The sequence below is a fragment of the Salvia splendens genome, chromosome 10, assembly GCF_004379255.2.
Source record: "Salvia splendens isolate huo1 chromosome 10, SspV2, whole genome shotgun sequence".
Taxonomy (NCBI): domain Eukaryota; kingdom Viridiplantae; phylum Streptophyta; class Magnoliopsida; order Lamiales; family Lamiaceae; genus Salvia; species Salvia splendens.
The window spans coordinates 17723649-17738020 of record NC_056041.1 but is presented as its reverse complement, the minus strand read 5'-3'; the positions used below and the strand labels follow the sequence as shown (position 1 = coordinate 17738020).

General features: G+C 38.6%; 2 protein-coding genes across 6 annotated transcripts; one reads left to right on the top strand and one right to left on the bottom strand.

Annotated features, from left to right (window-relative positions):
• Positions 1-376: 376 nt before the first annotated feature.
• LOC121750967 (pentatricopeptide repeat-containing protein At1g79490, mitochondrial-like) lies at positions 377-5751 on the top strand. 4 transcript variants are annotated; one of them, XR_006039962.1, is made up of 6 exons: positions 377-541; positions 948-3430; positions 3985-4039; positions 4494-4588; positions 4813-4893; positions 5268-5751. XR_006039962.1 is itself a non-coding variant. In XM_042145667.1 (2 exons), exon 2 carries the CDS (start codon positions 1007-1009, stop codon positions 3416-3418), a length of 2412 nt encoding a protein of 803 aa, XP_042001601.1. In that variant the 5' UTR covers positions 377-541; positions 948-1006; the 3' UTR covers positions 3419-3644. The 4 variants fall into 4 exon arrangements, 1 of the variants encoding a protein (XP_042001601.1); XR_006039961.1 differs by having other exon boundaries at positions 4515-4893; XR_006039960.1 differs by having other exon boundaries at positions 3985-4893.
• A 421-nt stretch (positions 5752-6172) lies between these two features.
• On the bottom strand, positions 6173-12839 carry LOC121750966 (CCR4-NOT transcription complex subunit 10-like). Of its 2 annotated transcripts, XR_006039959.1 has the most exons (7): positions 12389-12839; positions 11639-11725; positions 10433-10606; positions 10247-10333; positions 10096-10167; positions 6429-8727; positions 6173-6275 (listed from the first exon to the last, which is right to left on the bottom strand). XR_006039959.1 is itself a non-coding variant. In XM_042145665.1 (6 exons), exons 1-6 carry the CDS (start codon positions 12557-12559, stop codon positions 6778-6780), a joined length of 2541 nt encoding a protein of 846 aa, XP_042001599.1. In that variant the 5' UTR covers positions 12560-12839; the 3' UTR covers positions 6173-6777. The 2 variants fall into 2 exon arrangements, 1 of the variants encoding a protein (XP_042001599.1); XM_042145665.1 differs by having other exon boundaries at positions 6173-8727.
• Between the last annotated feature and the right edge of the window lie 1533 nt (positions 12840-14372).

Below are 14372 nucleotides of genomic sequence, written 5' to 3'. Positions count from 1 at the left end.
AACACGCCAACAAAGTAAACACGCCAATTCAATAGGCGTTTTTTAACTTAATCACGCCAATTCCATAGGCGTCTCTAACTATTAAAAACGTCAACTTGGTTGGCGTGTTATCACTTAATACGCTAACCTAATTGGCGTGTTTTAAGTTAGCTGTATTTGGAGAAAATACGATTAAAATACGAGGTCATTGTAAAACGCCAACTCCATTGGCGTCTTTACGTATAGAAACGCCAACTCCGTTGGCGTCTTTACTTATAGACATGCCATTTTCATTGGCGTTTTTCCCATATATGGAATAGATATCAAATTGAGTACATTTTCGTTATTTTAATGGCAAAGTCTCCTAGAAACCCGATTTTCCCAATAAGTTGTGGGCAGTTAACCTAGAGAAAAACAGAGAAGAGAAAAGCCTCCTCCGCCTTGAATCGCGCCGGACTTCTCCACCACCATCCCGTCTATTTCTCTTCCCCTATTCAGCCCTCCATCCTCCATTAAAGAATTATTTAAAAGCTTGAAGCTTCACACCCGTTGCCAAAAATTGGTAAGCATTTTTTATATATCCAACACTAAATTGAAAGATTAAACTAGGGCAAAGTTTTACTATCACATAGTAATTGGCTTTATGTGATGCTCAAACTTGTATGGGGAGTAGAATTTTTGTCTTGAATCGTAATTTGGGAAATATTATGAGTATGAATTGGGGTTGGATTATGTGATGCTCAAACTTGTCTCATGACTGTAAAATTTTCGATTTTGGGACTTCTCCAAATAAAAATTGACTAGAAAAATGTACAAAAGTACTTGGCTGAGAGTAGCCAAGTCATATTCGAACCTAAACAACGACGTTAGGTTACTGCATAATCGGTGAAAGCATTCAAAAAATCATTTATTCTTCAGAAAAAGTTAATGATATGCAGATATTTAATGATGTTAGAACATGTTTGTAGGCAAGGATTCAGCTGACTACGAGGCACTTCTCCATAACAATCCATTTTTCTTCTTGGAAATGAAGTTGAATTGGATAAATATTGTTTCTAATTTGAGACAGTCAAGGCATATTATCTCCCTAAATACCAAAAAGAGGTTTCCGGAGTCATATTTGTGTAGAATTGCTGCATTTTCTGATCGTAGTTTAGTTAGGGAGTATTGTTCTGGGAGGAATGGCAGGGAAGATTCAAATGTTTGGACTGAGGAAATTGATTATTTAGATGAATCAGGCAGCGTTATTTACTCTGGTAAGGGGATTAGGTCCGTGGAACCAAGGATTGATGATCATGTGATGGCTGGAGGGGTGAGGAAGCCGATCATGAATGTTGCAGCTGTGGCGAAGATAGTTGAGGTGGTGAAGAGGTGGAGATGGGGGCCTGAGATGGAGGCTCAATTAGATAAGCTGCCATTTTTGCCAAATATGACTCACATCACTCAGGCATTGAAGATAATTGAGGATAGTGATGCCGTGTTGAGTTTGTTCCGTTGGGGGAAGAGGCAGCCGTGGTATTCACCTAGTGATGAATGCTATGTTATGCTGTTTGATAAGTTGAATTTGAGTAGGGATTTCGAGGGTATTCAGTCTGTTTTTGAGGAGATGGTTAGCAATTTGGGTGCGAATGAGGTTTCCTCGTTTGGTGCATATAATAGGGTTCTTCAATATCTAGCGAAGTCGGAGAAATTGGAGATTACTTTCTGTTGCTTCAAGAAAGTTCAGGAGCTGGATTGTAAACTTGATACTCAGACATATAATACACTTATAACCCTGTTTCTGACTAAAGGGCTACCTTATAAGGCGTTTGAGATCTATGCAAACATGGAGAAGGACGGATGCTTGTTGGATGCTTCGACCTATGATTTGATGATACCCAGTCTTGCAAAGTCTGGCCGTCTCGATGCTGCTTTCAACCTCTTCCAGGAAATGAAAGCAAAGAATTACCGGCCAACTTCTGGCATATTTGTTTGTTTGATCGATACAATGGGGAAGGCAGGAAGGTTGGATACAGCAATGAAGGTGTACATGGAATTGCAAGGTTTTGGGCTGAGGCCATCTGGTGCTATGTTTGTTTCTTTGATTGAGTCGTTTGTTAAGGCTGGGAAGCTTGAGACAGCTTTGAAGCTATGGGATGAGATGAAAAGGTCGGGGCTTAGGCCTAACTATGGTTTGTACACTATGATTGTTGAGGCTCATGCTAAATCGGGGAAGCTTGAGATTGCAATGTCAATTTTCTCAGACATGGAAAAGGCTGGATTTTTACCCACGCCATCAACCTACTCCTCCTTATTGGAGATGCATGCGGCTTCTGGACAAGTAGACGCTGCAATGAAATTGTACAACTCCATGGCTAATGCGGGCTTGAGGCCAGGTCTGAGCACTTACACGGGTCTTCTGACTTTACTAGCGAAAAAGAAGCTTGTGGATGTGGCTGCAAAAGTCTTGCTTGAGATGAAGGCAATGGGTTATTCAGTTGAAGTGAATGCTAGTGATGTTCTCCTAGTTTTCATAAAAGATGGCTCTGTTGATCTTTCATTGAGATGGCTGCGCTTTATGGGCTCATCAGGGATTCGAACAAACAACTTCATCATTAGGCAGCTATTTGAGTCATGCATGAAGAATAGCTTGTATGAGTCTGCCAAGCCTCTACTTGAAACATATGTAAACGCTGCTGCTAAGGTTGATCTCATACTTTACACCTCGATTCTAGCTCATCTTGTTAGATGCCAGGAGGAGCACAACGAGAGGCATCTGATGTCGATCTTGAGTGCTACAGATCATAAGGCTCATGCTTTCCTCTGCGGGCTCTTCACTGGGACAGAACAGAGGAAACAACCAGTTTTATCATTCGTGAGAGAGTTTTTCCAAGGCATTGATTATGAATTGGAGGAAGGAGCTGCCCGGTACTTTGTCAATGTGCTCCTCAACTACCTCGTCCTGATGGGGCAGATAAATCGTGCTCGTTGTGTCTGGAAAGTTGCATATGAGAAGAAGCTTTTTCCTAAAGCGATTGTGTTTGATCAACACATCGCTTGGTCCCTGGACGTGAGGAATCTCTCTGTCGGGGCAGCTCTTATAGCAGTCGTGCACACGCTCCACAGGTTCAGGAAACGGATGTTGTACTATGGTGTTGTGCCACGACGGGTTAAACTAGTCACAGGGCCAACTATGAGAATAGTGATAGCGCAGATGCTTGGTTCCCTCGAATCTCCATTTGAGGTTAGCAAGGTGGTGTTGAGGGCCCCCGGTGACTCAATTCTTGAGTGGTTTAAGAAACCAATTGTGCAGCAATTTCTCTTGAATGAGATTCCATCAAGATCTGACATCTTGATGCATAAGCTCAACACCATCTTCCCTAGCTCAGCACCTGAAATCAGATCTTTGTCTCCTCCTAAGCCCCCTGTTTCTGGAAGGGGATTGAGAATGAACACATGAGAATGATCACAGGTGATTTTGATAATTTTTATCAAATCCATAAATATGTATTTGCACATCATATTTTTTTCGGATCATGATGTATCAGAAATATTTTTAGTAATATGCCATGATTTATGGTACATGCCATATCAAGATGTTATGTTTTAGTAATTCTTGTGATTATGATACCTCATATCATCAGTGATATTATATGCTGTTATAAACGGATGGCTCCTGCCCACCACCTGCTTAAGTTTAACAAAAGGACTGGAAATAAACACAGTAGACACACATAAAAAACTCACTTATACTACTGTATTAATAAATGGTCAGACGTACTGCATAAAAACTTAAATGAAAGAACAAACTGACGACCCTCCTACAAGGTCCTTGGCTAAAGCCAAAATATACTAACCTTCAAGACAACCTACCTCTTCAAACCACAAGTTGCTAGTTAAGTTCTGTTCATGTCCATCTAGTGAGTGCTTTATCAAAGCATTCTTGTTCCGGGTTGAATGATTGCAATGCGTTGGGGCTGACTTCAAGTTCCTTTCCTCCACTTCATTTTCTGGTAAATTATTTAGACAGAGCATGTCACGGGTAAGGGCCAGGTGTGTCGCACTAGCACCAGCTGAAGAGGTGGGCCTCTAAAAATTCTCCTTATCTTTATATCAACGAAGAGGTATGTGCTTAATGCTTATGCAATTGTAATGTGTGAACAGTAATCCTTTTTCTTCCCAATTTTTTCATATTTTCAACTTTCATGGTCCTGTGCATCTTAAGTAGTTTTAAGTTTGTAAACATCTAATTAGGTTGCTTGGTTCCATTCTTTCTTGTTCTTATATTTCTTTGTAGACTGTTGAGAAGATTAAGAAAGTTGCAAGGGCTTTTATGGCACTCAGTATAGCTCTTTTGGTTCTAGTTATGATAGTCAAATATCTACAGGTAAAACAAATAATATGGTTCTCAACAGATGTGATGTTCGGGAAGTTAGGGGGACATTTCTCATGTTTGTGACTTATGGTCTAGTCTAACCAATGTCAATACTCTCTTTCCCCTGATAAAACTTAATCTTGTTTCATTCAATTGACAGAAGGTATGCTTCTGTGCTTAGATTCTTAGAAGCCTTGGATATTCTTCTGTCTCCATTAAAATGGAAGTGAGGCTATCACTTGAGCCAATACTGAGGTATACTTATTTGTCGGAGCTATTACATGAAATATACATATTTGTTTTGTTATATGAGATGAGGATGGTATATAAGGTTTCATTGTTTCTTATAGTGAACTGAGCATAATTTGCCTATTAGTCCTTACCACAAATACTAATGCTTAAGTTGGTGTAATTAGTCTGAATTCTTGTGGTTGAAGTATGTATCTTGATCATATTCACGTCTTTATAATGTGATGCAGCTTTTTTCTTGGTGGCACTTATTTTGTGTGTGCTAGGCTGATTTCTGCTTTATCTAGAGATCTCGTGGATGATTTTACAACGTAAGTTCTCTTTCACTTTTATTTTCTGCTTCTTAATCTTTTTAAATCAATTGATCTCATTGTAATGCGCTCCAGATTCGATTTTCTTTAAAATAGTTTAGTCATGCTTAAACATGTTTTGTACTAGCAACAAAAAAACATGCTTTGCACCAAGATAAGTACACTAAGAGTGAGTTTTTGATGAGGAAAATCATATGTCAAATGAATATTTATTGGAAACTCAGAGAGCATGGGTTGGGTGTGTGTGGAGGCTGCGAATGTTCCTGGTCTGTCTATGTGTATCCCAACTGGATGTTCAGTTTTTGTCTTTGATTGCCTCCATTTACACTGTTTTCCAATGTGTTCGCATTAGTTGTTTATTGCCTTCTCTGCAGATTTCTTTTAAGAATTATTGATTCTTCGGAATTGCTTCTTCAAAGTGGTGCTGATAAGGATCCAGAGCTAATTAAGCAGGCCCAAGTGTTCTTTCATGTATCTATGGTTCTTCATTTATTTTCCTTATCCTGGAAAGTTGTATGAAATTGCTGTTGTTGATGCAGATATTCACATCATGCTCATACATAATGATGTACCTGCAGAAGTATCTTATAAAAGGCATATTCCATAGGAGGTGTTTAGTTTGCAAGATTGTATCCGGGATTAAATTTATAGTGCGTTTGGTTTATGATATTCAATCCCACAACTCAATCCTAGATGGATAGTCATGGGATAATTAGTCATAGCTAACCCCCTATGACTAAAATAATCTCACAATTCAATCATAGACTATATCTTGGTATTATTTTATCTTGGAAACCGAATACCATGTGTTGCTATAATAATATTACGATATTTGTTGTATAAATTAAATTATCTTTTGGCTCATGTCAGCACTTCTTGTTTTCTATGTTTTAATGTGTTAAATTTACCCACCAATTAGCAATTTGGTTGATTAATTAAACCATATTAAAAATCCAATCATGCTGGGTTAATTAAACTACATTAAAAATTCAATCATTAATTAACATAAATTATCTTACTGCACTCGAATTTTCCACCTTTCACCTTTCCATATTGATTGAGATTTAATAAAAATATTTTAGTACGATTAGTATTCAAACTTAAATACAAACTAATTTACTACCAAACATAGAATTTAAACAATTATTTTATTTATTAAATATATCAAAAACCAACTCGTGTTTATTTACTCACATAAAATTAAATAATTTATCTCATTTATTAACTAACATGCATTCAAACGGGCCTAAACGATTCGTTAACATTACTCGAAATCATATTCTCTAACACAAGTACACAACATCAAAATGCTTTTTCTAATTAAGTTTTCACGAAATAAAAATTGACCTCAACCATTACACCCCTGTCACCTTTTGAATTTCCTGGAAAGGAAACATCATTTATGAAATTGAAACTGTACATGAAAGATGAAATATCCAAATTAACATGTGAACTTTTAAGCCCTTCATTAGCAACAAAAAAAGTTAGTGCTCGAACCCATAATAAGTTAACGCATTGAGTCTAGCAAATATTACCTCTACAACAAAATTGTGAGTATTCTGCTTTCTTGCTGCTCCCCAAGAGAGCCCCTGCGCCCTATATAGCATTTGAATTCTAGCCCGACTTTACTTCCATCAACGCTACCACGAACCAAAACTTACAACTCGAACTTCCAAAGGGATCATCGTAATCACCAAAATTAATCCACAACACCATTCACTAAAATCCAAGGGCAAAAACTTTTCAAACAAAAAGTGAGAACTGAACCCAAAAACTTATTCCCTGGATCGCGCTATATGTACTTTACACATCCTTCTCTGTAAAGGATCGTCTAGCTACCTGCTAACTCAGAGTCAGGTGTGGGCTGGAAGGATCTAATGACCATCAAGAAGAGCCATTTAACGGAATGTTGCTGGGGAGAAACCTAACAGCAACATGATGTTTCAACTTGGCAAGAGCATCCTGTGTCTTGCCGCGTTTTAGATCCAAATAAATCGCGGTTAGAATAGCCTGTGGACTGTTAGGTATATCAGATAATGCCTTCAGTACAAAGTGGTGTGCCAGATCAAAATCTCCCAGCAATGCAACATTTGCAGCGAAATTCGCAGCAAAAGTTCCACGTGCTTCTTCAGGGCTGGAAAAAAGTAACTGGGGTTCATCAGGGTTTGAGACACCATTAGAAGTAATCGCACCTCCATTTGAATCATCACTATCAATTAATTTATCTGCTGTCCAATTTTCACAGTCCTCTCGGCTATATGGAAGCTCAATGTTGTTCCCACCAGAAATATAAGGTGTCAGAAGAGCGGCAGCTTCCTCTGGCCGATTGAGAAGGCACAGAGCTTCAGCTGCATACATTGTCCCCAAAAAGATGTACATTCTTGAACACTCGGGAATTTTCAAAAGAGACTTTGCTGTAGCTAGGGCTTTCAGGGGATTTCCTAGTGACAGCTCCACATAGGCCAAATCAGCAAATATTGCTTGCTTCAGCATCTGGTTTTCTTTCATACAGATACTCTCATAGTCAACAATAGAATTGTAAATTGATAAACTCTGATTGTTTCCCTTTTGTTCTTTAACTTCACCATTTGAATTAACTTGACTCAAACCAGATGGTACATCAGATTCCTTTTGATCGCCACCACCGACATTCCTGTGATTCATATCAAAAGAAAATGCTTCTCTGGGATCATTCTGTTCAGTACTAGGAGCCGAGCTAGATCTAGAATATTTTCCTTCAGAAGAGTCCAACAAATACAGAGCATTCACAAGACACTGACAGGCAAGAGAGAGAGAAAGATCAGGTTGTTTACGGTCTCCTGACCACGAATCAACCATTCCAACATCGCACTGGCCGTTTGACGGAACCCCATACCTCAAAGCAACATGTTTCCACTTACCCTTTCCAATAACATTAACTTTGATATCAGATCTGTCTGCAGAGGAATCAGACTTTATCAGTCCTTTCTCTAGGGCCATCAGACAGCACTCAGAAATTCGCAGCCACAGAAGAGGTCTATTGTGAAAGATAATGCTAGCCTTTTGAAAACAGCGAGCAGCATGGAAAGGTCTACCACAAGCCAAGGAAAGCATACCACAGTTGTACAATATCAGATGGGATTTATCCTGTGACAAATTTAAAAGTTTTGTAGGTTTTTCCTTCGGTACGAATGGGCTATTCTTCAGGGCTTTGGAGAAGAATACACCTGATGTCTGATGCTTCCCCAATTGGTAATAGATGCACCCAAGATTGTTGTAATACATGCTTGACATCCCTATCTCTGACTGGTTACTCGATGCCATCAAAAGCTTGATTGCCTTGCGAGGATTTTTGCGGGCATATTCAAGCTGTGACTTCAAATAAAGAGCCATGGGATAATCTTTTCCGCGGGCTAAGTTCATGGCCATCTTAACTTCACGCTTAGCTGCTTTGAGGTTCCTTGTGAGAAGAAAAAGTCGAACCTTGTAAAGATGTACCTTTAGCCTTAAATCAACAACAGAAAGGGACTCCTCCCCTTGGCTTCTTGAATGATCGTTAGAAGACGTAACACCAGAAAGTCTTTGAAGGCTTTGTCCACTTATTTCCAGGGAAGAGAGTAACTGCAATGACTCATCTTCAAGTGCTTCTTCAGATAAATTCATAGATAAAGAATTTTCCAGCATATTTGCATTAACAACTGAATCTGGGTTAGAAGAATCAGGGGTGGTTGAATTAGAAGGAAGTGAAGGAGACTTCGATGCTAACATAGATTGCTGCTGCACTGAGATTCCGTTCTCTGGTTGATTGGTCAAGCTATTCACACAAAAAACTTTCTCCATGTAGCTAATCACATCCTGAACAATGAATTTCAATCTAATCACACATCAAAACAACACTACAGAAAATAAGGTAGAAAAAAAGGTCTTTAAAAGTTAAGCTTAACTGTTCAGTGATACCAGTGTATGAAGCCAATATCATAAAAAATCAACAGTCTCATAACAAACACTAGTAAACTTTCTACTGGTATGAATCTGAGATTGTTCCATCATAGTCCTCACTGCAGATATGTATATCATAATGTTATTCATAATTTAATGCTTGCTATGTGCATTCCTTAAAATGATTCCTAATGGTCTAGCTTGACATGCCCGGGGTTCATGAACTGGCGAGTGGCAACAGTTGACAGTATGGTTTAAAGCCGCCAGTTCTCTTTTCATAATTAGCATTAACCTTGATCGGGCCTTGAGGAGATGGTTACAGCAGTGTGACCCATTTTATTTCTCATACGCTTTGTTTATCCATAAATTTTATATCAGGAGTTCTTTCTTAGCTGCATTTTTTTCTTTATTAGCTGCATTTTTCAAAGTGTAATATATCCAGTTCAACTTTAACTTTAGTTTCTAAGAAATTAGGATCTAGAAATTTTGGAACATCAAACTAAATGAAATTTAAGCTTAAAAAGTATTAACACACAAAAACAAAAAACCCAAAGCGTAGACTTTACTTCAGATATGAACATGAAAAGAAAAGAAAAGAAAAAGAAAAGGAAAAACAAGCACATATAATTTAGAAAATAAAATTTGATGTATCAAACCACTTGTTTACCTACCAGTATTTTTAAACACCTGTTATGTTAAGCAGGCAGCTCATGCCTCAAAACATACTTGGATCATGTTAGACAGTTGAACCACTAGTTTTGTACATTGAGCCATCGAACCAAGTCAACAACTAACTGGCTAATTGACCACAGGTTGGTTCAGGACATGTTCGGAGATAATTTTGAACCATAGGCATCTCTAGATCTATCATCACTGTGCTGCTTGTTTTAAGATAACTTTTTATTTATTAGCTCATGTGAAGCGATGTGATGATGTGCTTTTTGGATCTGTGATGAATGAATAACCCTTTTAGTCATTCAATGTGGTGTGCAGCCAGCTGATATTTAATTATCGAGGCATCTGAAAACCATCATAATCAAATGCATATTTTTGTTGTAGTGTTAAACAAGAGCCACTCTGTAAGTTCCAATTCCATATCAGATTTTTAAGGACTATTTGATGGACATGGTGGCCAAAACAACACCGATGTAGCCAACAAGGTCATAAAAGGGACAATTTTCTCCAAAAATGTTAACGAGACAGTTTAAAATATGTAATCAGTAATAAAGAAAATACTCATTATTGCATTTGGGGAAAAAATCAACACCGTAGGAGGGGGCTTACAGCAGATCTCAACGCATGCTGAGAAAGCAACGCAACATCCAAAAACAAAAAGCATATACGAAGGGCCGTTGCCTGCATATTACATAGTAAAGGTCAACAGATAAACTCCAGCATCGCTAAATGTGAATAGTGAATAGTGTATGGCTGTCACCTCATCAATCGGTGCAATATTCTGATATAATGCATCCAAATACAAAAATGATTTTGCATATTCATGAAGATGATACCAAACAACAGCCTGCAATCAGATATGTGCATGAAATGTAAGCAAGAATGTAGACAAAAAGATTATCAACCTAGTTAAGGAACTGGCAATATCCGGTGGAGTAAGACATACTATATTGAACATGGCCACTGATGCGTCAAACTCATCATTGTAGACAACTGGTGGACTAGAAAATTGAAGTGAAGCATGATTCGTGCCATTCTGGCCAGCTTTAGGTGCTCTTCCATCATTACTAGAAAGCTCTAAGTGTTCCCCAGATGTATGAGCAAGCCGTTCCATTTGTTTCTAATTGAGGAAACATGGATCAGACATTACATACAAAATGGGTATGCACACATGCATAAAGAATTAATAAAACAACATCAAGGCAAAAGAGAGTCCTGAGCTGAACTGTTCCATGCAATACACAAGGCATTTCCCCACCCACTTAGGACCCTGTGGCATTTTCAATTGTTGCCTGAGAGTGAAAAATATTTTATGGAAGTGGCCAGAAGTGGTTCATAGTTATAGCAGCAAGCTATAAGATAGAACTTCCGCTGCCCTGCCCCAACTCACTTCCACACATCCATATTCAAGTGATAATTTGAACAATCATTTACTTATAGTATGGGTGCATGTGAACGTGTGTACCTAATAATTGATAGTTCACACATACATATATGCTGCAGTTTATATCAATTTCCTTATTTGTGTGAGCATATATTATATAACTACCTTAAAAGTTAATATAGATTTTACAATCAAAAGATGTAACGTAACCAAATTTAAAAGTCACGCTTTGTCATATATCCCCTTTAGTTTGACGGAACTGAGGTTGCATGTTATAGTCCATATTGTAGCTCTAGATTATTTTCTTATATAGCTGTATATTTTAAGTTAAAATATCTGAATGATTATGAAGGAATCATCAGTATTTATTATGGACACATTAAAGAACACAGAAAAGGGGATCCACATGTTACTAGCATGCATAATCAAATGATATGACTAAAGGTTACTGCCAATTCTCATAACCCAGTATCAATGCTATCAGTTATCAGTGTTATCAACAGGCCATTTCATTCCATAATTAAATGGCATGAAATGGGTGTCACTGTCGATTGTCACATGATCTTTATTTTACTCATCTATGGGGTGCTAACAAAATGGGATAATTACATTATACATCATCAGAACATGCCCATACAGGCAAAGACATACATATAAATACCACTGGACAAACCAATCCAATTCATTATAAGTGGATGTGCACGAGTGTGTTGGAGAGAGAGAGATTTAGAGGCACACACAGATTTCATTAATTGACTAAATACAAACCTGGATTTGTTGAAGCGCTTCAATAAGCTTTTTAAGATCTGAAAATCCATCTTGAAAGCTTTCGGCAATAGCTATATTATGAAGAACCTACAATGTGAAAGGAATTACAGTAAAGAGAAAGAACACATCAGTAACTGCGAATGTAATGCACCCCACCTAAAATTTAAAATGCACCTAAAACTTAAAGACTAGACACTCGGAGATAACAGAAAATCAATACTATCAACAGGGTATCAAGCAAAATCTGTTTCCCCATCCTAGTCCGACAATCACTTCATCGGGTCAAGTTAAGCTAGAATTGAAGTGAAACATTTCATTTCTGTTTAGATTGCTGCATTCAGAATTTCCTCTCATTCACTTTGATCACGAAGGTGTTCACATTTTATGTCAGTATCAAGAACAAGAAAAAGGTCTAGTGCAGTTCACCATCTGAGTGAGACACAAAAATCCATTCACATAATTATTTGATTACAAACAACGCCAACTGTCTGTCCCTGCTAAACAGTCCACACGCCCTAGTAAGCTAAAACCAACCGTGAGCCTAATTTTCAGCAATCATCAAAGGGATAGTTGGATCCATCCCACGACCACTATTGAATTCCGAAAGCAGCAAAATAATGTTATTAAGCAACGGTTATTTGTTTCATCAACTTAATCAACATGTTTACCAGCAGTATGTGCAGTTGTGCAATGCTCAAACAAACCAACTTGGATTCTCAGGAGCAGAAGTTGATTCGTTTCAAAAATTACCTTGGGATCGTCCGCTTTCTTCTGCAACAATTGATTCAATACTCTCAAACAATTCACAAAGTTTCCAGCCTGAAAGAGTAAAGCAGCCTCCTTAGCTAACTCCGCCATCGCCGCCGCTTCCGGCGATCCATCTCTCACGGCAAGTGGCAATGGCGAAGGCACTGAATCCATTGTAGTAAATCGACGAATGCGGGACGAAAACCGTAGCTTTGTGAAAGCCTCAAGTCACTGTTAACTTCAATTTCACTTCCAAATCTGAAGTGACATTCAACTCGTTCCCAAATATGCGTAAGCGCTGTGTATTCTAAACCCTAGCGATTCAAATTTAGGCGGATGTGGTCGTAAAAGGTAGCAGCATTACATACACATATATGTGTATACGTCTGTGAAAATGTGCTTTTGCTGCGATGTGTCGATTTGGAGAGAGCTGGGAGAGGATCCCCTGCTGTGCACAAATCACAGCAGGGCCTGCTGCCCCTCATAAACAATTTTAAAATATATTAAATTTTTATTTTTATTTTATAAAAAAAAAATAATAAAAAATGGTGGTGTATGGGGCAGCAGGGCCCTGCTGTGATTTGTGCACAGCAGGGGATCCTCTCCCGAGAGAGCTACAATGAGGGAGAAATTGGGGATTGTGAAGAATGTAGAACTGTAGAAAAACACAGCATACAATGCTGTTCCCAAAACGCAGCCTTCGGTGAATTAAACGCAGTGCTTCCTCCTTTTTTTTGTTTTTCATTATTTTCTTCTCTTTATCCAGATTTTAAAATTTTAAACAGCATTTATTAGTAACTATGCGTGATTTATTACCTTGAGTCCTAGATTAATCTTTTCTTAAGGTTGATGATTAAAAGTAGTTATTTTCTTATTTTTATCTTTATCCACATTTTTTAATCCTCTTTTTATTCTTTTCAATACTAAAAAAATAAATTATATAAAAGACATTTGCGTTATTAATTATTTTCTTACTAATCATTTTAAAACTGATTATTAATAGTACTTAACTTTTTTTCCTTTCTTTCTCCACACTTTTTCAACACCTTCATTCTGTTAAATATTAAATTGCGTATTCAAAAGAAAATTATTATATTATAAAATTATTAGTTTATATTCAAGGATTTTAACATTTGTAAAATATTACTCCCTCCGTTTCGCCATAGTTGAGTCATTTTACCATTTCGGGAAGTTTCTTCATAGTTGAGTCGTTTCCAAAAAAGGAAAGAATTAGGAGATTTAATGGTGATTTAGGTATTTTATTTAACTTCCCTAATGACACTTAATTAGTGTAATTAAATGGAGAAACAAATCGTCTATTTTGGTGTGGGTCATTTACGCGTCTGCTTTCTCTCCCTCATCTAAACTACTCCTCCTTCTCTCTTCCCCAATTCTCAAACCCTAGATCCGCTGCTTTCATCCTCGCTGATTTCGCCGACACACACAATGGACCGATTGAACCACCCTGATGGCGAGGGATGGATTAACCCTCGCATCACCCACGTTCCAGCCGGGTCGCGCGGGAGAGGGTTGATTTCGTCCGCTTCCCGGAGAAGAGGTCGTATCTCGGCGAGTTCCCGGGGGAGAGGTCGTATTTTGAGCAATTCCCGCCGTAGATCTCGACAATCGGCCCGAGATGATGAAGGCTTAATCCACCATCTATTCTCGTCCATATGTCGTTCCCACATCGGCGAACTCGCCGAGACTCTGGCCGTTCCCACATCGGTGAAGGCCTCTCCCCTAACCGGAGGCCTTGCTGGTGGTGTCGACGGCAACCGAACTCCGGTCGGTTGCATATTTGGAGGTGTAGGCAGCGCCTCCCAGACTGGTGGCGTACCTGGCGGTGAAGGCCGCGCCTCCCTTATCGGAGGTGTTGCTGGTGGTGAAGACGAAGCCTCACCGACTGGTTGCGTATCTGGAGGTGAAGGCCGCGCCACCCCGACCGGAGTTCTTGCTAGTGGTGAAGGCGACGCCTCCTATGAGGTGA

Bases quoted from the DNA above. Each gene is read 5' to 3' on its own strand.
- LOC121750966 (XM_042145665.1), bottom strand. From the start codon at position 12,559: ATGGATTCAGTGCCTTCGCCATTGCCACTTGCCGTGAGAGATGGATCG. The intron at 10,334-10,432 runs GTATGTCTTACT...ATCTGATTGCAG, and splicing joins CAGTGGCCATGTTCAATATA to GCTGTTGTTTGGTATCATCT. The intron at 10,168-10,246 runs GTGACAGCCATA...TGTAATATGCAG, and splicing joins ATATTGCACCGATTGATGAG to GCAACGGCCCTTCGTATATG.
- LOC121750967 (XM_042145667.1), top strand. From the start codon at position 1,007: ATGAAGTTGAATTGGATAAATATTGTTTCTAATTTGAGACAGTCAAGG.